Here is a 26,245-nt window from a genome sequence, read left to right on the forward strand (position 1 = left end):
CGTCCGTTGCAACATGCTCGCGCGAAGGTTCGCCCGTTGCAGTCCAGATGTGAAGTTGACATTGTTTCGAGCATTTTGTCAATGTTTCTATACATGTCAGCTTTGGACAAATTGCACCAAAAGTGCGCGGAACAGCATTAGAGTGCAGTATAATAATGCATACCGCATTTTGATGAGGCTTCCGAAATACTGTAGTGCGTCGGGCATGTTTGCGGAGTCCAGGGTGAATGATTACTTCGCTATAATAAGAAATCGTGTAGCAAATTTCTGGGCTCACATTCGGAATTCAAAGAATGAAATCCTCAGCACATTGTCCCAGTGTCTGAACAGTCCCATTCAAAAGTATTGGTTGTCCGTGCACCAAGACAGGAACATTAAATAATGTTCTCTTGCTTCTTGCTATATTATTATTTAATTTACTTTACTTTTTATAAATTATAAATTTTCTACATATATTTTAATTTTTATGTTTTTCTTTTTGTATGTTTTGATTGTTATATTTTTATATGTTATCCGTGCACGTTGTAATACAATTGTACCTCTATGGGCTAAGTACCTGATAATAAAGAATTATTATTATTATTATTATTAAAACAATAATTTTTGAAATTTTTGTCTATCTTTATGTTTGTTCCGGCATCATGCAAAAACTACTGAACCGTTTTCAATGAAATTTGGTACACGGATTCATTATATCCTAACTTAGAACTTAGGATACTTTATACTGATTTACACAGACGAAGTCGCGGTATACACCTTGTTTTAAGTAAAATTATTCATCAAATAGACAATTTTTATATTGATCCGCGAGGTCAAATCCGTTCATGAGGGACCAATCAATAATTTTAGCTAGTAAATAAAGTAGATTGGTTTAAAATCGAGTTTTCGTGTCATTATAGATTGCATGCAAGGCGATGACGGCACAGCAAACAGAGAAACGTGTTACACTTGTACTTGACGATAGATAAACAAGTAACATTTGCTTTTAATCTGGTCGTTAAATTTATCGTTCACGAACAGACGTACCTATGCGCGAATTTTATAGTCATACAGTCGAGAGAACAAGGAAAGATTATGGCAACAATGCGCACACCGGTCCAAATGTTATTATCACTAGCGATTCACCCCCGCTTCGCAATGGTGCAATAATTTATTTATTTATAGGATCACCAATATAAGATACAGCGAAACATTTCAATACAATACACTAGTGGATTAGGGCAAACTGTTCTTACATTTATAGGCAATCACAGCATACCTTGTATTTGATAAATATTAAAATGGACTTAAATTATTAAATGTTATTAAATGAATAAAGATATTAACTATATATATATATATATATATATATATATATATATATATATATATATAATAAATATAAATAATAGATATTTTGAACAGTACCACAGTAAGTAAAAGGGTGACAAACGAGCATTACAATACTTATAATATAGTATATTATATATTATAGTTATATTTGTCATTTATTGGAATAAATATGGAATAAATTCAAAATTAAAATTTAATAATTTTGGAGATTAGCTTGAATGGGCATTGGTGTCATAAGCTATTTATAAAATTAAATCAAAATAGAATAAATATTATATTTATGTATGAGTATGAGAAATAAATAATAAATATATTTAATAAAATATATAGACCGCGGTTGTGGTAAATTGCGGTGTGGTCGCAGCAAAGAATGGGCTAGCCCTTGCTATCCTGTGGGTATCATAAGAGGCGACTACGGAAACTTTAATAGTCAAGGTCCCATTCCTTCTCCAGTATCCCATCTGCAGCAGCATCCCTCTCAAAACATCACTAAAATTCTATCTGCGGTTGCCAATCCGCTTGCCAAACGTGGCAACTACTGGAAAAACCCTCAAGGGGGAGCCCTATCTTAAGTAATGGACAGTTAACGGCTATGATGATGATGGATTGAATAGAGTGTGATGTCCATGGTGCTGCTCATGGCTATAGGCGACGGTTACCGCTTTCCATCAGGTAGGCCGTGAGCTTGTTATCATTCTAAGTTGCATAAAAAAATTTATTTTATTTTTTTAATTTAATGATAACTAGGACACTCAATAAACGATTGATAATAAAAAACGAAGTCGAATGTACAATACAACTCGAACAGTCATATACAGGTTGTAACCAAAATTTAAAAAAAGAAGTTATACTACCATGATGGCAAGCAAGCATATGACCCCTCTCATGGTAAACGGGTTTATCGTAATCAAAACGAATTATTTTTATTGTGTATATAATGTAATCGTAAATATTATAATATTATTATGCCACTGTATTAGGTTGACTGGAAAAGATCTCTTTTAGAGATAAGTTCGCCTTTGCTAACATTGTTATTAACTTATTGTCGTTACTGTATGTTTTAGTGCAATAAAGAATATATATATAACATATAGTGTAAAAGGTACATTGTAAAATCAAATTCATCAACTTAGATAACTGATTATTTGTTTCAATTATAGTGTACGGTGTATTAGTGTGTTGCTGTATAGAGTTACAGGATTTATAACTTAAACTTTATAACCTATAACTTTATAATTATATAAAGTTAAAAAAAAAAACATATAAATTAAGTATATCTATCTATGTACATTCTCGCTAAAGTCCTTATAAATATCTACAAGTTATAAATCAGTGCTGAATGTGTTTTAGTATTTTGTTCATTATCATAGTTAAACATAATATTTATTATACTTGCAACAGCATTGATAAACATTTTGTGAGGTCCAATAAAAAATTAAGAATATTTACGTCTATAATAATTAATTAAAATTTAATCACAAGCAATTAAAACGTTAGTATATTACATATGTTAAAAAAATAGTATCTTTAAAAAAGACCAACCTGTACATTGGTTAAGGTAAATTAATTGAATCACCGTGCGCATACGCAATTTGTGGTACGTTCCCTTTTAGTTTGATACCGACCGCGGTCGAGAGCAGACGTTCATTTGTCGTAAGAACTCTACATGTAGCACATAAAAGTGAGTACTTCGATTTATTTATTGTTATTGTTAGTTGAGATAGTTTTATAGATTAATTTTTATATAATTTTACAAACATATACTAACATTTAATTGAATTAAATATTATTAATGATTAAATCTGTAAGTTAATAATTTATAAACAACACTGATAATCTTCTTAAAGATAAAGTAGAAAGATCTCGAAATTTTTGTGATAGTAAAAGTTTACATTTAAATAATTGTAAAGTACATTATTTTAAATTTAATTCGAATTTTACAATGTGTTTAAATCCATAGCATAAAATTATTTCTATGATTTAATATGACAATTCGTTTTAAATATGACAATTTATTTCATTATTATTATTTTGTATATTTTGTGAAAGGCTATTTTTAAACAATAGTATGAGTCTTATCTAATTTAATTAATTTAATTATCTATCATAAATACTTACAAATTAAATACAGACATATAAAGGAAATAAAGAGTGTAATCATACTACGAATAATGTTATGAATTTGAATTTTTTTTATATAATTGTAAGATTATTTGTTTAGACTAAAGGAATTTTGGGTACATAGGTGGATCATATTCTAAATCAGTGATTCCTAAAGTGGGTTCCGCGGAACCTATGGGTTCCGTATAAAAGTCACCAGAGTTCCGCATAATTATTTATAATTAAAGGAAACTATAAAGTGTTATAATTTGAAATATTCCTATTAAACACTTTTGTTTTTATTTCAATAACAGTGTTTTTGATTTGTAATCGTTTGATATGGGGTTCCATGAAATAAAAGGTATTTGTTGGGCGTTCTGTTATTTTAAAAGTTTTGCAATCCTTGTATTAGATTTTTATATTTAACATTTTATACCAATATATTCAAAATTTAAAGATAAAAACAAAGCTAAGTCCAATTATATTTATTTTTTTATATGCAGAACTAGACCGTGCGCCATAGACAATATTACAGTGTAAGACATTGCACTAACCACTAGACAAAAACAAAACGTTATACTAGTTTAAACAATAAATAATATTTTTAACCATGTCATTATATGTATAAGCGAAACAGTAATTTTTTTTTATACAACTTAGAATGGCAAACATTCTAAGTTGTATAAATTATATTAACTAAATTATATTATATCGGTTCAATTCAATATTGTATTGTAAAAAAATTTGTGTAATTGTAAATATGTAATTGTACATATTTTACATTGGACACAATAAAAAAGATTTAATGCACAGTGGAGGGCTTATCTAAATTATAATAAAGCTTTACTAATACCATCATCATCATCATAACAGCCTTGAACTGTCCACTGCTGAACATGAGCCTCCCTTTTGAGGGGTTTTGCCAGTTGTTGCCACGCTTGACAGGCAGATTGGCAACCGTAGTCAGGTTTTAGAGATGTTTTAAGAGGGACGCTGCTGCCCATCCCTCGCCCTCCTCAGTCGCCTCTTACGACACCCGCGGGAAAGGAAGGGGTGGATTATTCTATGCCGGGACCACACGGCCACTAGTTACTACTTTACTAATATTATGAATATGAAACTGAGTGTGTTTATTATCTCTTGACGCTTTATAATAACTACTTTAATAGCTGGTTTAAATAATCCATATGAATTTGTATTAGAGTGCACGTACTATTTGGAATCTATCCCATCTTCCTTCTCCAGTAGATAATTGGCTATTTATTACCCCGGCCAAAGAACATATCTCGGTCACGCAGGCAAAGTCGCGGGTAAAAACTAACATAAAATATATTGTTTTGACGTAGATTTTTTTTTGTGTTTATTTGACGATCGTTTCTCATTAAACGTCGCCTTTGTATGAGAGATGACGTGGTCGATTTTTTATAATAATACTAGTACTAGCGCTCTGCTCCGGCTTCGCACGCAAATATATAATATTTTGTATTAATTTTAACAGGCAATTTTTTAATACCTTGGGTTACATTATTGTGATTTTCGTAAGGATTTTTAATTTTTTTTTAATAAAACATATCCTACGTTACTGGCTGATAATGTAGCTTCCTATAAGTGAAAGAATTTAAAAAATCGGTTGGTTTGTTTTTGAGTTTATTTGTTACAAACAAACAAACATACAAAGACTCAAATGTTCCCTTTTTATAATATTCATCATGTCAGCCGTTAACTGTCCACTGCTGAACATAGATCTCCCCCATAACGAGGGGTTTGCCAGTAGTCGCCACGCTTGGCAGGCGGATTGACAACCGCAGTTAGGTTTTGGCAATATTTTAAGAGGGCAGCCAGTCGGTTCTTCTATGTGACTAGCCACTTCAGCTTGCTTATCCTTATTTTAAGATAATAAATAATAAGGAGCCGGCGGCACTGTATATATAATACTGTGTTGGCCATGGTGCTGTTCATGTCTATACACGAAAGTTACCATTTTCCTTCAGGTGGACCATTAAGCTTATTTAAATCTGATTAAGATTTGGTCTTAATTTTTTTTATTGTTTCAGGTTTACTGATCACTCGATGACCCGTATTATAAGTAGATATAGCGTAAGTGTAAGAAGTACTTTTTGTAAAAAGTGCTTATTGTAATAAGTGTTTATTGTAAAAAGTACTTACATATAATATTGTAAGAACGTTAGTTTTGAAAATAAATATTTAGCACGCCTTGAGTTTCATTTAGTAAATAACGACGAGATATAAAAATTCAATAATATTTTGCTTATAAAAAAATAATTAAAGATTTGCCCACAAAAAAAAAACCGACTTCAATTGTGACAAAACCAGTTATTTTAATTTAAATACTGAAACCGGTTTTGATAAAATTTTTATGGAACCAATCTGTAAGTTTTAGATAAAAAAAAATATTTTTCTAAATCGATTTACAACTGACGGAGTTGAGGTAACAAATATAAAAAAGACTACCGAATTGAGAACCTCCTTCTTTTTGAAGTCGGTTAAAAAGGGACAAAATTGATACATAGGAGCAACACGAAAGTAGTATTGTTAAAAAATCAAAATTAAAAGATAACACCTTTTTGGAGTTGCTTTATGTTAACTTTAAGCAACATTTGTATTATGTATAGGATGGACCTAAACGTTTGCTATAAAAAAAAGTAATCGCAATCGGTAAATAATTAGTGAAAACAGCATAACAAACATTGGAATGAAATAAAATATATTGCAATTGAGACGCTTCGCCCTTTTTCAAATTAATTGGGAAAAAATCAAGCAGTAAAAAAACATTAGTTTTCCAAATTGATATGTTACGTGTTAATTTAGATGATTCTTTTTGCAAATGACAGTGGTTACTCGCACTTACATTTATCACATTTGATTTTTTTTTTTTGTATTTTACAACAATGGTATAAATTATCACAAATCTTCACGCTTTCGATTACGACAAAGGGTAAACAGACGTGTGATTGCATTGTTTACAATATCACACAAGGCCATTGCTTTTTTAAATGTCACACGTCGCTAGTTATCGTGGTGGTTATTATGTTAACAAACAACTTTGATTCTTATGTCAGTATAAATAAACACTAATATGGTATAACAATGGGATAATGATATAATGAACGTAGGGCTCTATTTATGGGTAAAGTCAGAAGCGACAGCGGAAGGTCAAACAGATACAAAGTTGCCTATGTCCTTATCTGCAACAAATAATACGTGTATGTCAAATTTTATGCCAATTGGTTGAGCAGTTAAGGCGCAAAGAGGTAACAAACAAACTCAAACTCATAGGGATTTCTTCTTCTAAATTATAACTAGCTGTGCTAGCGACTTCGTCTGCATGAATGGAAAAAATAGCCTATGCCCTTATCCTTGTCAAAAACTACATGCATACCAAATTTCATAACAATTGGTTGAGCCGTAAATGAGTAAAACGGTAACAAACAAACAAATAGATATCTTTATTAATTGGTAACGTCCTTGTTTTTTTTTTTTATACAACTATTATTATAAATGTGGAAGTTTGTAAAGATAGCTGTATATATGTTACTCAGACACATCTTAAATTTGGTATATAGATAAATGTTGATATCTTAACATAACACACACAGAACAATATTTATCTAGATTGGGACCAATAAGACGGAGATTTTGCGCATAGGTTGTTTGTTTGGGTACCACTGTCCCATTCATGTTTCTATTGTTAAGCAGTTGTGTTTGCATGGCTGTGTTTCGGTTTGAAGGGTGGGATATGGTAGTGAATTTACAGGGTACAGAGGAATAACACTTTATTTTTCAGTATTATGGGCGAAGCAGTATACTCTGTTACGTCTATGGTACTGATCGTGTCTATAGGCGCCGGTTACCACTTTCCATTAGATGGGCCATCAGCTTGTTTTGCCATTCTACGAGTAAGTTGGATAAAAAAAAAGTTTGATGTGAGCACAGCCGCGGGATATAGCTAGTAACTATATACATAAAACGAGAAATTGAACACGTGTCTTATTATTAACTCTTCAGTTTTTGCATCCAACTGGAAAAAGCAAGTATAGTGATCTTAGTTGTGAAATCTCATAAGAGGTTTAATAGATTGCTTCCTTCATGTTAAATAGAATTTAACAGCGGTGAACAAGCTGAGAGCTCTTATTACAGACACGGAAAGGTAGTCAGGCAATTCACATAATTCTACCACTGGCATGTAGTGTTCTAGATGCAATGTACGTTACATAATCACCACAGTCCAAAGAACTCTTTCCTATCCGTCGTCACAACGGTCACGTCTATAGTCTGTTAAGAAAAAATCTAATAAAAAAGTGATCAAGCTTTGAGAACATTATCACTGAAATTAACGCAGTGTAGTCCCGGCATAAAATAGGCCATCCCTTCCTTTCCCATGAGTGGCGACTAAAAGACCTTAACGGTCGAAGGATGGAAAAAAAACTTTATAAAAAGATGATCAAATTTTTAAGGAAATTATCACTGAAATTAAGACAGTGTAGTCCCGGCATAGAATAGGCCACCCCATCCCTTTTCAGAGTGTTGAAAGAGGCGACTAATGGAACTGTCGAAGAATGGGCAGCAGCGTTCCTCTCAAAACATCACCAGAGATTAACTGCGGTTGCCAACCTGCCTATCACGCATGGCAAATATGGGCTAAACCCCTCTCATAGGGGATGCCTATGTTCAGCAATGAAAAGCTCATTTAAACAATTGATTATTTTTTTTTATCTGTACTATTTAGATATAAATAAATTGTATTAGAGTCAGGACAATAATCCGTTTATTTACACTTTCATTAAATTCTATTGAAATTGCCCACAGCCACTTTCTACCATCGTACGGCTCGCCATCGACAGGGGGTTCATCCTCATGTCCTACAGCCTCAATGGTCGCGTACTGTGCGGTTTCAGAGATGTTTCCTCCCACGAACATTCAGGTTGTGAAATGAGCTCCCTGCCGAGGTTTTCCCAAGAGACTACAGCATGGGGTTCTTCAAAAGGGGGTAAAGAGGTTTCTTCTGGGTCGGCAACGCACGCGTAAATCCTCTGGTATTGCAGGTGTTCATAGGCTACGGTAACCACTTACCATCAGGTGGGCCGTATGCTTGTTTGCCACCTCAGTGGTATAAAAAAAAATTATAAATAGAGCAATGTCACAATAGTCCTACAGTCGTTTGGGACATGCCAAAGGCGGTGGACTACAATTTATTCCTTACGCTGTACATTCAGACATATGTTTTGAATGTACCTATATTAGTATGCAGTGTATAGTATTGAAATGAAATGCACAGAAAAGGTATTGCAAATGCATTGTTCGTATTCGACGACGATTACGTAAAATCGTGTAAAATACAAGGAAAAAGTAAGTAAACGACTAATTTATCATGCATCCTTGAATGGCTTCAAGAAACAGGTGAGTCAATATCTGACACATTGGTGCAATTTTATCTTCGTGTGCATTTGTAAATGTATTGTCCTACATAAGAAATACAGCTATGAAAGCTTCGTTCTATTGAAGTAAAAGGAGAATAGAGGGAGACTTTGTACAAAAGTCGATTGCTTGGATACCTCTGTTCCATTCGTGTTTCAACCGTAAAGCAGTTGTGTTTGCATGGCTGTGTTTCGGTTTGAAGAGGGGATATGGCGTGAATTTACTGGGTACAGAGGAATAACACCTGAGTCCTCAGGAATGGCAACGCAAGGGGGGATATCATAGGCGAAACAGTGTACTCTGTTATGTCCATAGTACTGCCCATGTCTATTAGCGACGGTTATCACTTTCCATCAGGTGGGCCGTCAGCTTGTTTGACATTCTAAGTTGTATAAAAAAAAACAAATATTAAGACTTTAATATGTCGATGAGTAAGGCTTACCCACCTCGATGGGTTACAAATAAAGTACTTTTTTTATAAAAAAGACTTGAAATATTTAATTCAATGGAACAGTTAATGTGTAATTTAGGAATCTTTTACAAAATTTTCATAAATAAAATAATAAAAACGTCTTTAACCTTAATTAAATTAGTATAGTATTAAATTTGGGAAAGAACCATCAAAATCGATTCACATTTGGAGAAGATATCACGTAAAAACAGTTGAGATTGAGAAATCGTTACTGAAAACTGACCAAGAAAAATTTAAGCGTGCTATTGATGATAGTTAATCTAAGGTTTAAAAAAATTTGATACTTAAACGAATATTTTAAATACTGGTGGACTTTAGTCATTAAACGTTACATAAATAGATACCTAATCTGTTAGATTTTTTTTATATTACTTTAAATGGCAAACAAACAGACGGCCCACTTGATGGAAAATAGCGTTGCCTGTCACGACACGAATAACACCATGAAAATCATATAAGACGCGCTACCAGAGGACTATGCTGCCGTATCTCATAATTCTCATGCAAGTACAGTTGCTTCTCTGCAGAAAAAAGGACCAGAATAGAGATCTCAGGCAAACGACATTTGTACAAAGTCTTCTTCGAGTAAATGACTGTAGATTTGTCATCAGAAACAAAATACTCCACGACAATAACCATAATTTATGACAGAATATTTATTTATCCGCTGGTCGCTTGTGACTTATTCCAGCCGTTTGCTGCGACACAATGGGATGTTCGCAATGTCCTTGTACGTGCGATAATTGGCAATAATTAGAATAGATAGAAATGAATGCGCTAAACAAGATAGAATATAACATAATAAGGCTTCTTAATACAGGAAGCATTTAATTTTCCCTAACAACAAGGGAACGTTCCGTTTTATTAAAGGTTAAAATATTTACAAAAGGAATATTTATTTATTCGGAGTGGCTACAATATATATAACAACCTTGTTAGTGTAGTGATTTGATTCATATTTTCTTTTATATCACAAAGGTGGCAAATGAGCATACAGTTTATCAGATGATAAATGGTCACTGTAGCCTATGAACACCTGCAAAATTAGGGGGTTCTCAACTCTGAAGAAACCTTAATATACCCGTTTATAACTCCATACTGTAGTCTTTAGGGAAAACCTCGGTAGGGAGCTCATTCCGTCTCAGTCTTAGCGTTCGTGGGAGCAAATTCCTTTAAAACCGCACTGTACGTGACTATTTAGGTTCAAGCATGTTAGGATGAGTTCCCTGTCAATGGCAAGCAGTGTGATGATAAAAGATGACTGTGGGCATCATTTTAAACAATTCCTCAGAACATAATCCGTTATACAAGCGGTAGAACACACAAAGGGAGGTAAAGACTGCTTACTTCATCGCTGTACCGACGGGCGTGGGTTCGATCTTCGCATAATACAAACATTTGTATTCATAAGTTTTTCTTGATTCAAGTGTTTTTTATGTATATCTAACAATAGTATTTAAAAAAAAAAATTAAGTATGTATGTATATCAGTTGCCTATTTGAATACTAGTACAAGGTCTACACAGTTTGAAACTAGATGGCGCAAAATAACGTGTCTAGTGTTATCCACGTATCTAGTGTATCAGTAATATACATATATTGTTTATTGTTTAATTTTGTAAAAAGACTTCAAAAAGTTTCCAATTTGCTTGCATTTTTTGTATATATTTATATTAAGTGTATCTTCGTCAATCTGATATAATTAAGATGATAATTTTGAAATCAACATAATCTACTCTTGTTTTGATTCCATATTAATTTTGTAAAATATATTATTTTACTTAATTTTTCAAAACTTATGCTGTTTTCGGTGAAATTTTGTTCCAAATGCTAATAAGTCGTTATAAATAATAATTTAAAAAATGACAATTTAAATACTGAATAACAATTGTTGGCTCTTTATAATAAACTTCCAATAAATTAATATTTCCAATAAACGATTTGTAATTTATTTAAGAAACCTCATAATGTTTTACTTAAAACGCCTCACGCGACGCTCGGTAACAATTTTTGATTGCCACTTAAAAAAATATACTTACATAATTAAAATGTGTACTTTTTACGTCGTTACAAAGTTATATGTTACGGAAAGACATATTTAATTTATCTTAAGGTTAATTTGTGGCACATTACCTTTTTTTTTGCTTCGGACTAATTATGAATTTTTTATTTTTATCTTTACTGCGGTGATAACTTGATATAGATTATTACATGTTTTTCTATTAATAATTATCAACGAAAAAAGATTTTTGATAAAAAAATAAATAAATAGATAAGTTTAAAATTATCTGTTGATATGATTTTTTTAAACATTATGTTACACAAATGCAACATAAATAAATTAATTATTGTATCTATAATTATAAGTAGCTCTAAGAAGCGAGTAAAAAATACTTTTTTGTTTTCAACTTAATCCTATTGCGTATTAAGTTCAAAGTTGATTGGACTTATAAAAAAATACTACCTATTATCTAATTTTTGCAAATTTTTGTGCTGATCGAATAAAAAAATTGTGTACGCAACTCAATTGTAAATGTAATAAAGAATTATATAATAACAAGAAGCTCAATAATGAAATTAATTCATTCTTTCAAGTTGGGAGAATAATTGCAAAAAAAAAATTATGTGTACACAGTTATAAAAATAATGTATTTTAGATATTTTTTTATTTATTTTAAAGTTAAGATTTCTGCAAGCGTATTTATATATCAGAAATAGTTTTGTAGATCGAGGTCAAGTGAATGTACATATTGTTGCCCGCGAATTTGTCTGACTGATATCATGTAATAAATAACTATAAAATATATAATATATTAAAAAGGTATATAACGCATTAAAAAACTATAAACCAGAAGGAGACTTTGTACAAAAGTCGATTGCTTAGGCACCTCTGTCCCATTCGTGTTTCTACTGTGAAGCAGTTGTGTTTGCATGGCTGTGTTTCAGTTTGAAGATATGGGATATGGCAATGAATTTACAGAGTACAAAGGAATAATACCTGAGTCCTCAGGACTGATAACGTATGGGGGGTATCATGGACGAAACAGTATACTCTGTTCACATAACAGTATGTCCACGATACATGAGCAGTACTCATGTCTATAGGCGACGGTTTAATGTCTATGGTACTGCTCATGTCTATAGGTGACGGTTATCACTTTCCATCAGGTGGGCCGTCAGCTTGATTGCCATTCTAAGTTGCATAAAAAAAAGGTACAAAGTGTGTATGACGATGAACGGTACAGGCCAATTTTTATTCTATCAACCAATACATCTCTGTTACACAGAAGTCGTGGGTTTGTCTGTTTGTTTGTCTCAGTATTTCTCATATAATACTTAAACTATACATTTTAAAAATAAAGATTCCCAAAAAAAAAAAACATCTTTAATTGTGTCAAAACCAGTTATTTTGATCTACAAACTAAAGTAATGGAGTGATTTTGAAAAAAAAAAACTTTATAGAACCAATTTGTAAGTATATACTTTCAGGTAAAAAAAGAACTTTCCATATTAGTTGACAATTGACAGAGTTATGAGGTAACAAACATAAATACAACCGAATTGAGAACCTCTTTCTTTTTTGAAGTCGGTTTAAAATTAATTATTTAGTTTACTTAAGGCAATTACTATGTATCGTGATGAAAACTATATTCAATTTCCAAGGTTGCTATGTAGTGTTTACATTCAAGAAGCAACTAAAAATACTTTTTTATTTTCAACTTAATTCTATTGCGGTATTAGGTTCAAAATTGATTGGACTCACAAAAAATATTACCTATTACGTAATGTATTGGGCGTGCAATTTTTTTCTGATCGTATTAAAAAAAATTGTGTACGCAACACGATCGCAAAAGAGATAAAGTATTGGTTTTTTTTTTTAGTTGATGATAATTTGTAATTAAAAAAAAAAGCTATAAATACCCTTTGATCCCAAACTCAGTGTACCAGTGTACACTAACCGCCATTAAAAAAATCCATCTTCTTAATTTATAATCATTGACTACTCAGTTTAACAGCACTTATAATATCGCAGTATCCTATTTTTTAATATCATATATGTGAAAGTTTGTAAGGACAGATAAATTTATTTATTATTCATTTTTCCATTTAAAGATATTATTATATATATGATATATATATATATATATATATATATATATATATATATATATATATATATATATATATATATATATATATATACACATATGAAGTATAAAATGCGGTCTTATCGCTAAAGCAATCACTTTCAGACAACCTTCGAATAGAGGAGGAAAGAAAAAAGCGGTAATTATTTGGTACAAGAAGTATATCTAATAAAAAAAAGACGCTCGTGTTAAAAAAACATATGCAAATAAACATAGATACGAGTACATCTAAGTACTTATAATATAATGTATATATTAATGCATGTTTATTACTCTTTCACGCAAAACCTACTGAACGTATTTAAATAAAATCTGGTACACGGATAGGTTATATCCTAACTTAGCATATAGGCTACTTTAAGTAATGATCCACGCGGATAAAGTAGAGAAATTCAGGTAGTAAGTAACAGTACTAAAGTACTGATTGCTCAGATAAGGAACTTAGCAACCTTAGTCTGTAAATAATTGCAAAGTAACTTTATTATAGCGAATATTATTAAAATACGATTTATCACATTGTACTTTATAGTTTTTTGTGTACGAAAAAATAATAATGCAAAATAACATGAGATTATGTTTCAGAAACAAAAAAAAAACAGCCGACTACAATTGTGGTAAGAAATCAGTTATTTTGATTTGTAAACTAAACTATTAGACCGATTTTGATAAAATTTCTATGAAACCAATCTATAAGTATATTCCTTTCATTTAAAAAAAAAGAATGTTTCCAAATCAGTTTACAACTGACGGAGTTATGACGTAACAAACTTTAAAAAAAAAACCGAATAGAGTACCTTCTTGTTAAAGTGAATTGAAAAAAATATATCAAGGATTTATCGGGCAAAGGAAAATGAGTTATAATGTTTAACTAATTTTATAGTATAAATTAACGTTAACATTGACCAAGTATGTTTAACAAGGTTAAGGTGATACGAGTTTAAAAATAGCACACACGTATGATGGGCGGATGGTGGACAATTTAGAATTATATTGTTCCTCGCGTGCTGGCTGACACCGAATTTATCCGGTTAAGAACACGCTCTATGTGATATTATTATTATTTCAGCCGTTAACTGCCCACTGCTGAACATAAGCCTTCCCCATAAGGGGAGTTTTGCCAGTAATTGCCACGCTTGGCAAATAGGTTGGCAATCGCAGTTAGGCTTTTAAAGATGTTTTAAGAGGGACGCTGTTGCTTATCCCTAGCCCTCTCTTAGTCGACTCTTACGACACCCACGGGAAAGGAAGGGGTGGCCTATTTTATGCCAGGACCACACAACGGTCTACGAAATATAGTATATATTAAGAAATGTTGAAAACTATATCCTGTCGCTATTTACGAATGTCAAGAATATTACAGTTATACGTTATTATGTTTAAATTTTATTATTTTACATTTGACAACTAGTGAATTTTTATTTATTTTGTGAAAGTTTGTGACTTTGTACAAAAGTCGATTGCTTGGCTGTGTTTCGGTTTGAAGGGTGGACGTAGGTATGGCGTGAATTTACAGGGTACAGAGAAATAACACCTGAGTCCTCAGGAATGGCAACGCATGGGGGTATCATGGGCGAAACAGTATACTCTGTTATGTCCATGGTACTGCTCATGTCTATAGGCGATGGTTACCACTTTCCATCAGGTGGGCCGTCAGCTTGTTTGCCATTCTAAGTTATATAAAAAAAAGGTACAAAGTGTGACTATCATGTACAGTGAGTGTAGAAAGTATTCGTACACCTAGGGTTGTAATAAAAAAAATACGAATTTGATAGACTTTCTTTTATTTATCTAATTTAAATCAATACTATTAAATATTTTAACATTCCCGCACTTTGTTTATGATAATTTTTGTTTTTTAATAAAAAAAATTATACAACATAAAAATATTTTTACGTTAACTAAGCAAATAATGACAAACAAAAAGTATTCGTACACTTATAAAATTTGTAAGTAAATGAATATTAAAAAAATATTAATACTTTGTTGGACCACCGTTAGCATTGATGATAGCTTGGAGTCTCTGCGGCATCGAATCAACTAGTTTGAAAATATAAGAAGACGGTAACAATGCCCATTCTTCGCGAAGCGCAATTTTTAGTGTTTCTTTACTTGAAATTGGTCGATTTCGAATTTTATTATCGAGATAATCCCACACATGCTCTATAATATTAATATCAGGTGATTGAGGAGGAATCTCTAGGTATTTTGGAGCGTTAAACAGGGTCCATGCTTTAGTATTCCATGCTTTATGTTTAGGGTCATTATCTTGTAAAAATATCCAATTATTGTTAAAATCCATTTGAGCTGCACTAGAGAGAAGATTCTCTTTTAAAATATTAATATACGTTTTGTGATCCCTAATTCCATCAATAAATGCAAGTTTTCCCACCCCAAAAGCACTCATGCAACCCCATACAAATACTGACCCACCACCGTGTTTTACCGTTGGACATAAATTTTCTTTCTTATATTCCATATTAGGTTTTCTCCATACCATATGATGTCCATCCGATATGAAAATATTATATTTCGATTCATCTGAGTAAATAACAGTTTGCCAAAAATGATTTTTTTCATTAATATATTTTTTTGCGAATTCTAATCTTTTTTTCTATTAATATCATTTACCCAATACTTGTTACGCGCAGTTCTTCCATGATAATCGTTACTACGTAATACGTTCCGAACGGTACTGACAGAAATATGGCAATCATTGATATTATTAATTTCGTAACTCTCGGGGGCACTAATTTTTGGATTTTTTTTACACAATTTAAAATTTTCCGATCCAATCGAGGCGTGATTTTTGATGGACGCCCCACCTCTGGGTTTGTTTTTTAGTGTTTTAGTAATAGAAAACCGATCAATTACAGTCTGTACGGTTGAACGTGGTCTATTGACAAATTTTGCAATTTCACATAATGATTTGCATTATGTTTCTTTTGCTTTACGACCCATTTTTGTAACTAAACACGTCTATACTTGTCACGAGTGCAACTAAAACGTCTAATATCTATACCTACGTATTAAAAATGACCTTGACATTGTAGGCATATGAAAAATTCGATTGAATAAATGATTTATACAGAATTTCATTTAAAAAAGAATGAATGTACGAATACTTTTTGTTTGTCATTATTTGCTTAGTTAACGTAAAAATATTTTTATGTTGTATAATTTTTTTTTTAAAAAACAAAAATTATCATAAACAAAGTGCGGGAATGTTAAACTATTTAACAGTATTGATTTAAATTAGATAAATAAAAGAAAGTCTATCAAATTCGTATTTTTTTTATAATAACCCTAGGTGTACGAATACTTTTTACACTCACTGTATATACATTTGGGACGATGAACGGTACAGGTCAATTTTTATTCCATTAATCAATACGTCTCTGACATGAACAGACATGAACTCTTACACAGTACATAATGAAGAAACTGGAGGCATTTGAGATGTGGATATACCGTCGTTTGAAAGTCTCATGGTGTGATCGAGTCATAAATATTGAAATATTGGACAGACTTAGGAAATAGTTGGAGCTTATGAACATTGTTAAGTGTCTGAAAATATTATATGAAATTCACGTCATAAGGAATACAGAATACAGAATAGTTCAAGAAAAAAAAATACAGAATAGTTCATCTAAGTATCCAAGACAAGATTGCTGGTAAAAAAAAGGCTAATGCTAGGAGGAGGCGTCCCTTCTGGCTGAAGAACTTGCAGAAGTGGTTCGACTGTAACACCACTTCGCACAGACGGAGCGGTAACTTCAAAAAATTTGGAGTACCCTCGTGTTGTCCAATCTCCGATAGGAGTGGAACTCGGAAAAAAGGAAATAAAGTTTATTTTAAAAGGCGTGGCAAAATAATGTTCATTATTATTAATTGGAAACATCTAATTAAGAAAAAAATTAGAAACAATTTAAACACTGTTTAATGACTGTTAGTACTAAAATAAATAAAAAAACATAAAAAAAACATATACCTACATACCAGTTTAAATTAATATTATATACAGGAAAGATTTGATCGATTCTTTGTAACGGATAAACTCAAAAATTATACTAAAAGGATTTTCTAAATTCTTGAACTTTTAGAAACGATTATCAGCGAGTAACACAGTCTATCGAAGAATCGACAACCAATACGGAAGAAAGGTTCTTGAGTGGCGACCCCGTGCCGGTAAACGCACACTGCATGCGAGGATGAATTCCCTGCCTAAGGCGAGCGGTGCGATAATAAAAAAAATAGTTCTGGGTATCATTTTAAACAATTTCTCAGAACACAATGCGTTATACAAGTAGTAAAACATTGCATAAAAGAATTATCTAAAACTGTTTAATGTTGGCAATATTAATCACATAACAGACCCATAAAACAAAAGAGATACGAAGTAGTAACTTATTCATTATGGAAATCGATTAAAAATTCGTTGGATTAAAAAAAAAATGTCTGTAAAAAAAAACGAGAATACCAACTTCTGAAATTTTCCTATCGCCTACAGTTTACAACTCAGTAATTTGCTAAATAAATATTAAACACATAGTAAATACATATCATTATCGCTTATCATACTCTTGTAAATATAATTATCAAGGTTACATTTATTTTATTCACAAATATTTATTCTAAACTAATTTTGTAAACGTACAACAAGGATTGTTCAAAATTATCACTGTGTCGTTCAGAAATCGCGGACCGGAAAATTTGGATTACATTTAAATACGTAGTTGCGTAAACTGCAATTTTCGTTCTACTTTATCGTGTGGTCCTAGCATAGAATGGGACACTTCTTCCTTTACAGTGGGTGAACTAAGAGGCGACTAAGGAAACTTAATGGTCGAGAGATGGGCAGCAGCGTCCCTCTTAAAACATCACCAAGGCCTATTTGCGGTTGCCAATCCGCCTGCCAAGCGTGACAACTACTGACGAAAGTTAAAAACTATGTTAAGGAATGGACAGTTAAAGATATAGTTATAGATGTAAATTGTAATTGTTAGTTTAAAGTTATATAGTTAGTTCGTTGAGAGATCTGGGGATTTTACTGTGTGAATAGCTTACTTTTAGAACGCATATTGTCGAACTGTGAACTCAAGCATTCAGAACTCTCGGATTTGTATTGCGACAAGTGCAACAATTGGATTGCATACAAGCTATTAAATTGCTTTATAATATTTTAAATCGTAGTAAATTAGAAAATAACGCAATTATTTGGAACCCACATGAGTCTAAATATACACTTATGGTGGAAAAAATCCAAAAGAAATTTGTAAGATGGCTGTACCAAAAACAGTATGGTTTCAAGGTGTCTTATCCCCATATATACCCGACTATGTTTTTGTTGGGTATGGTGGGCTATAATACACTTGAAGTGAGACGAAAACTAAATTTAATCGAGTATGTGTTAAAATTAATGCGGGGGGAAAAATGTAACCAAACTGTGTTGGAATCAATATCAATAGGAGCGCCCAGTAACTACGTGCGAGCACGTCGACGGCACTTATTCGATGTTCCATTACGAAGAACAGAGTTCGCTAAGCAGGCTCCCCTATCTCTTGCATTGAAACTACTCAATGATATTTTGAACCGGTATCCGCAATTGGATGTATTTGCCTCCAACTTGCTGGAGTTTCGTCGAATGACCACAGAGTATTTGTGTTCAGACGTTTTTTGTTTCAGTTAAATCTAATATATAAAATTCTCGTATCACGGTGTTTGTTACCAAGCTTGTCCAAAACGGCTTTATCGATTTTCATGAAATTTTGCGTGCATATTGGGTAGGTCTGAGAATCTGCCAACATCTATTTTTCATACCCGTCAATGATAATGGTGACACACTCCTAAATATATATTTTTTTTAATTTTTTGTTAATTTTTGTTAATTTTTATTTTATTATGATTTAGCATTGAAAAATACATACAAATTAAAATTTTCACGCTTTCACGATCAACCCCTGTTGTTTAATCGCAGTTTTTATATTCCGCAATAGGTTGCAAGATGACAATCGAATATAATAATTGTAGTACGATATATTTTCATGTATAGTTCTAGAAATATGCTAGAAATAATGTATATGGTAAAACAACGTTTGCCGAGTCAGTTAGTCTTTTTATATTATTTTTGTTTAATATTTCTGTGTAATATACCTTTTTATATGTTATTGTACTCATGCTTTCCTGGGTGAGCGTATTGGAAGACTGTAAGGATCACCCAGTGGATGTAATAAATAAATAAGTAAATAAAATTTATAAGACAGAAAGAGAAGAGATTTCTTTAGAACTCTTAATTAATATTTTTAATAAATAATACTGATTATAAAATGAGAATACCTACAGTAATAATTATTAGAATATAGAACAAATCGAAACCAAGAAAATTTTATAAACATGTAAATAATGCAAACTTTATTTTTAATATTAAACAAGAAAAAAAAAAAACAAACACATGCCATATAGTAAATGGATACACTTATATATTACAAATTATTATAAAAAAAAAAAAATAAGTAAGTATACAATACTTTTAATAAATCTCATTGTATGAGACTATTTTAATAATAAAAAAAAGTGTACTTATTTGATAATAAATAAATACAAATTTTTTTTTTCAATAAAAATAAAAATTATTCTAAATTATAATATCTAAGGCGCAAAATTGTATTCTGGCCATATTTTTCTAACTTAAAAAAGAAATGTAAACATAATTTGGTGTTAACACAGTATAATTTTATAGTATTTTAATTAGTAGTAATTCATATTCCGTACCAAAAATATACAAACAATAAACATTATAGCACAAAAAAAAAACAATCTATTTTGTACTCTAAATATTGAACTAAAGAATTAAAATAAATGGAATGGTCTTACTTTGATGGGCCTCAACATCTTGTGTCAATCAACACAATCATGAATCCAAGTAAATTGATATCTGTAACAAAGAATTATTATTTATTGTAAATTATATATATATATATATATATATATATATATATATATATATATATATATATATATATATATATATATATATATATATATATAGACCCCTTCCTTCCTCGTGTGTGTCGTAAGAGGCGACTAAGGGAGCTTATGATGGAGGAATGGACAGCAGCGTCCCTCTTAAAACATCTGTAAAAGCCTAACTGCGGTTGCCCGAGGGAGACTTTGTACGAAAGTCGATTGCTTGGATACCTCTGTCCCATTCGTGTTTCAACCGTGAAGCAGTTGTGTTTGCATGGCTGTGTTTCGGTTTGAAGGCGATATGGTGTGAATTTACTGGGTACAGAGGAATAACACCTGAGTCCTCAGGAATGGCAACGCATGGGGGGGTATTATGGGCGAAACAGTATACTCTGTTATGTCCATGGCACTGCTTGCATGACGGTTACCACTTTTCATCAGGTGGGCCGTTAGCTTGTTTGCCATTTTAAGTTGTATAAAAAACCCGTTTGCTAAGCGTGGCAACTACTGGCAAGACTACCCTTATGAGGAAGGCTTATGTTCACCAGTGGACAGTTGAAATAATAATAAATATACTAAGCTCACGTTTATAGAAATGCTATTGTTATTGATAATCATGCTGACGGTCTACATAGAAAATGTGGTATTATTTTCTAAATTAACGATTAGGAATAGGGATCGCTTTATATCAAGATGTTTACAAAGCACAGATTAGTGCCATTAGTGCTAATTTTATCAAAATCGGTTCAGCAGTTTTGAAATCAAAATATATAATGAAATGAAATGAAATGAAATGAATTTATTATATTTGATGCAGGTAATTTTAGATGATAAAAATATTTTTATATTTTTTGTACATTCTGCCTCTATGTCGGCAAATTTTATCAATATAAGAAATATAACGAAATAAGTCGGGTTTTCTTTTGAACACAATCTCAAATTATATATATATATATATATATATATATATATATATATATATATATATATATATATATATATATATATACATAATATCATGGATTGAATGTTGGTTCCTATACAGTTTACGACTGAATGAAATTTTGTGAATGTGTAATATTTATTTCAAATTGAGAGATAAGACAGACTTCATCATACGAAAAAATGGACCCCATAAAGAACAGTATTTGCGAGTCAGTTTTTTTTAAATGGGTGATAATGGTAAGGTAACCCCGCCTGGGCTAATGGTATAATATACTGGGGGAGGGGAGCACCAGTGATAGATGACTGATGAGGATAAATGACGGTCAGTTAACCCATCCTGACGAATTCAACTAGAATTAGCCACGATGGTTTTCAGGAGGAACCACTTAACACTATTCTGTATGGGGAAAGAGATTGTTAGTAATGGGGTCTAATAGACCCATTACTAGCAATATACCCTCTCAGGTCGACCTTCACGCGGTTCCCCTGGAAACCATCATGTTTAATTCTTGTTGAATCCATCATGGTGGGCCAACTGACCTGCATTCATTCTCACCTATCATCTTCCACTGGTGCCTCATCGGTGTATACAAATAGCGCGGACGGGGTTACCATTCCATTTTCAATCATTAAAAAAAAACCCTTTCCCCCTTGCCGAGTCAGTTAGTAAATAATAAAATACCTTCGACTTACCTCACCCTAAAGCGCCAGTTGCCAAGGACGCCGCAATGACTAGAATAGCCGTAGCGACCCCGCTGGCTCCCACGTGCGCACCATAGATGGCGCCATTGTCGGCCGGGCTCGTGCCGAACTCGTCCGCTGCCGACAACGTCTCTGTCAAAAAGCCAGCACCGGTCAGCGCTATGCGCGTCCAGTGGGCTCTTCTAGTGATTTGGGCTTTATATCTTTGATTTATATTATTTAAAAAAAAAAAAAAACGGAAAAGGATTTCGAATCAACTTTTGATTTTTCTTATAAACCGAATTAAACAATTCTCATTTTTGAAGAAAGAGTTTACTCCCGTAAACCAATCTATACTGTTTCTGTCAAGTTTGACCCAATTTTTTTTAATTCTTTTCTTTTAATTATATTATAAAAAAAGAGGGAGTAATTTAAATCGACTATATTTTTATTTTTGTATATCTTTGCCTATTGTGAACGATGTTATTCTTTTATTTTTTTTTTTTTTATTAAAAACAATTTTACATGACTTGATTCATATTAATCGTGTTAAATTGAAGTCTGTGATTATAATTAATAAACAATAATAATTGGTAATTTAATCAAAAAAAAAAAGATATATAATAGATACATCATACATTAATTGAGAGAAAAATTAAGAACTAGCGTGCATGCTGGAATTAAATATATTAAGTGAATAATGCAAGAGATGTAAGGTTAGCATTGGAACCCTCTGTCTATCCTGTATGGGGATTAGCGTGAAGATAATTAGGTACTAATAGCAGAGTGTAGTACTAAGAGCATAATGTTATACATAAAGTGCAAGCAAATATAAAAAAGAATAACTGAATACAACATTCAGAATTTATTCATAAATTAAACAGTCTAGCTTGCAGTTGTGTGTAATTTATTTACATTATTCGAAATGGAAAATATGCACCTGTTTAAAGATTAATCTTAATGTCACCTTCTTTTATAAAAAATATAATAATATTCAGAATATTTATATTTATATTACGAAAAATATAATTTAATACCACTGCATCTAATTATTTAATTCATAAATTATTACCAAGTACAGTATAGTAAAATATCGTTAATAATAAAATTTAAAGCTTATTTTATTAGTGATTGTATTTTAAACAAAATTAATTTAAATTTTTATTAACATTTTTGTGTCAAAATTAAATGTCAATTGGTAACTATGTACGGGTAAAGAAGGAGCGAGTTATTTTACAAAGCCCTTTCAATTTTCAAACGTTCTAAGTATAAATTTTCAAAATTCTAAACATGCATTAAAATATAACTATAGAGGAGCCCTATTTAATAATTTATTAAAAAAAAAAAAAAACTATATCAGATGACCGTTCGAAATGTATTTACAAAATAATTCAATAAAAAAAATATATTCGATAATCAAAATAAATTATTATTAACTTATTTCTAACTTCCTTCTTACTTGATTCACTATTGTATAATTTGAACAAAATAGTATAAAAAGATAGGTAAATAACACGATCTTAGATTATATAGATAGAGCATCGAGCCTCAAAAACGGACCACCTTTTTAATAATTAACTTAATTTAACAATTAACTAACTCGTTTTTTTATCAATGTTTTTTTTTATGCAACTTTGAATGGCAAACAACCTGACGGCACACCTGGTGGAAAGTGGTAACCGTCACCTATAGACATGAACAGTACCATGGACATAATGTTACACCCATGATATCTCATGTTCTATATACATACGCATACAATGTTATAAAGGAATCATTCATAACTATTTATCACGCAAAATTGTATAAAAAAGTTGAGCCGCTTTTCTCAAAGAATTTCTATGGAAACACTCTATCTATACAATCTAACAATATGACATTTTAAATACCAATAACCATAGATTAAAGATACCAAGCCCTCGTCATTAATCTGAGCCCACCAATCGCATGCAATTCTATTACAATATAAACGCACTATCTACTACATATAATAAAACCTAAAATAATTAAGAAAAACAAATTAGTACTCATAAAAATAAGTGCTGAAAAAGAAATTATTAAAAATATTATACACATGTTACACACAATCAAAAGATTATAAATTTATATATATAAATATAGAATGAAAAGAAACGAATATAATCAACACTAATAGTATATTACTTAGTATAAGTTATGAATCATTGAAATAAACGAAATTTATATAATAAAAGCTTGTAAATAGAACATAAATTATGATACATTTATAACTTATATAATTATAATAAATAGATAATTTTATTAGAAATGATGATCTCCTTTCTAATAAAATCATTCTAATAAAAAATGATTGTATGATATTATACCAAGTAAAAAGCTCTTAAACAGCTTGATGTAATTAAATAAAATTTGGCACACTGATAAACTATATCCTATCTAGATTCAGACACTTCATTGTGCTAATTCATGTAAATATTGCTGCGAAATGCATCTAGTATTTCATAACTACGTGTGTCTTGTCCACTTTTGTCAATAGAAATTTATTTATTGAAAAAAAATAAATAAATATAAAAATACATACACGACTGTCCTACGTCATTTCATTTGAGTGATTTACGTTTGTTTCATAAGTGACAATCAATACTTTCAATTCAAACACTTATGATTATGAGCACATTAAAATGAGTACAATATAATGATACATTAAACTATAAACGCAAATAAAAATGTATAAATATAATAAATGAAAAAATATATAAATATAAAATATATAAATAACACAATATAATTTTAAATAAAATAAATCTATTGATTTATATTTAGCATTGATTTATATCTATATTTAGCAGTTTGAAAAAGAATTAAAGCGCATTTCACGAAATAATTGCAGGGTTTGAAATAACAACGTCATTTGTATTTAATTTATTGTATTACGGTGTAAAATAAATAAAAATATATATATAATATAAATAACTTACTGTATGATAAATAGAAGAATATCAAAGATTGTTTTTGATCGATTAGCTCAGTCTAGTGTAAGAATCAATGATACATTTTGTACTTATACAAACATACTTTGATAATAAATATTTTTTTTCCTTTAGCTGGATTATTTCGTGAAATTTACAGTATATTATAATATAAATTATTATAACAATATAAAACTATATAATTTAAAAGCTAGCATATAAAATATTGCGCTACTACCAAATTCAGTATACATGCAATGTGATTTGAAAACGCTGTTCCATAAAGCAATCTAAAGTAAAAACTCTAAATGAATAGTTAAACGAAAGTATTATGCCGCAACCCACCGAGAAATTAACCCAAAATAGTTTCGACTCATATCTATTATCAATTTAGTTCATAATATTTTTTTAGAATATTAAAATTAACAGTACCATTAAAATTTTAGAGATAGCGCCACAGAATATAAATAAGAATTAAATATATATATATAATAAAAGAATAAATAAATAATGCAAAAATATTTATAGCGATTATACATTTATATAATAATTAAATAATATAAATATAATTATTTCAACGACATCGATTAAAGTAAAAACAACACATGAACACAATTCGAATGAATGACATACCATTCGTACCCTGTCGACCGACTTCCACGTCGAGCGGAACAAATGAGTGAATGAAAAGAATGATATTATTAATTATGTTAATTTTTCACCTATCACCATTAAGATAGGAAGTTTTGGCGTTCACTTTCTCAAAAATGCATTTCTTAGACGCAAGAAATGCATTTTTAAGATGCATTTTTGATGTCCTAAAAAGCATTTTTAAGCTACTTTTTAGGGGTTCATAATTCAGCTGATTTTTTCTTTAATGAACGAATGAAAACTCTGTTTCCCTCAAATGTTTCACGATTACGTTGCCAATTCTGAATCAATTTCAACAATTCTTTTTGCAAACCATATGACTTACTCCCATGGTAGTTTGGTATAAATTTTGTAATGAGCTGCTGTTTTAGTTGCAAAAAAGCTATTCGTTGACACATGATATTGCGATCTAAATTCAATTATTTCCAATTTAGATGTGATTTGGGCGTCAATCTCTAAACCTATCTCCAAAATTTATATTTTAATAAACAGTAAAAGAACTATTTAATGGGCAGGCATATCATAAACTAAAATTAAAACATTATTATAACATATATATATATATATATA

The 26,245-nt window shown here is 30.9% G+C and overlaps 1 protein-coding gene and 1 long non-coding RNA gene across 10 annotated transcripts in view; one reads left to right on the forward strand and one right to left on the reverse strand.

Moving 5' to 3' along the window:
- The window catches only part of LOC113513675 (trehalase-like), a 105,998-nt gene that overhangs the window by 7,044 nt on the left and 72,709 nt on the right, over positions 1-26,245 (reverse strand). For 4 of the 9 annotated variants that reach the window (XM_052897114.1, XM_052897113.1, XM_052897115.1 and 1 more), the window contains exon 14: positions 22,094-22,229. In XM_052897114.1, coding sequence (XP_052753074.1) covers positions 22,094-22,229 — 136 coding nt within the window. Of the gene's footprint in view, positions 1-19,884; positions 20,419-22,088; positions 22,230-25,583; positions 25,679-26,245 lie in introns of those variants that run through there. The other 5 variants (XM_052897116.1, XM_052897118.1, XM_052897120.1 and 2 more) reach the window with 4 other exon arrangements.
- Positions 2,904-9,353, forward strand: LOC113522724 (uncharacterized). Its single transcript, XR_003402416.3, has 2 exons — positions 2,904-3,013; positions 5,487-9,353. It is a non-coding gene; the product is annotated as an uncharacterized LOC113522724 (long non-coding RNA).

Source organism: Galleria mellonella, unplaced genomic scaffold (genome assembly GCF_026898425.1).
Source record: "Galleria mellonella isolate WM207_F2 unplaced genomic scaffold, CSIRO_AGI_GalMel_v1 utg352, whole genome shotgun sequence".
Classification (NCBI taxonomy): Eukaryota; Metazoa; Arthropoda; class Insecta; order Lepidoptera; family Pyralidae; genus Galleria; species Galleria mellonella.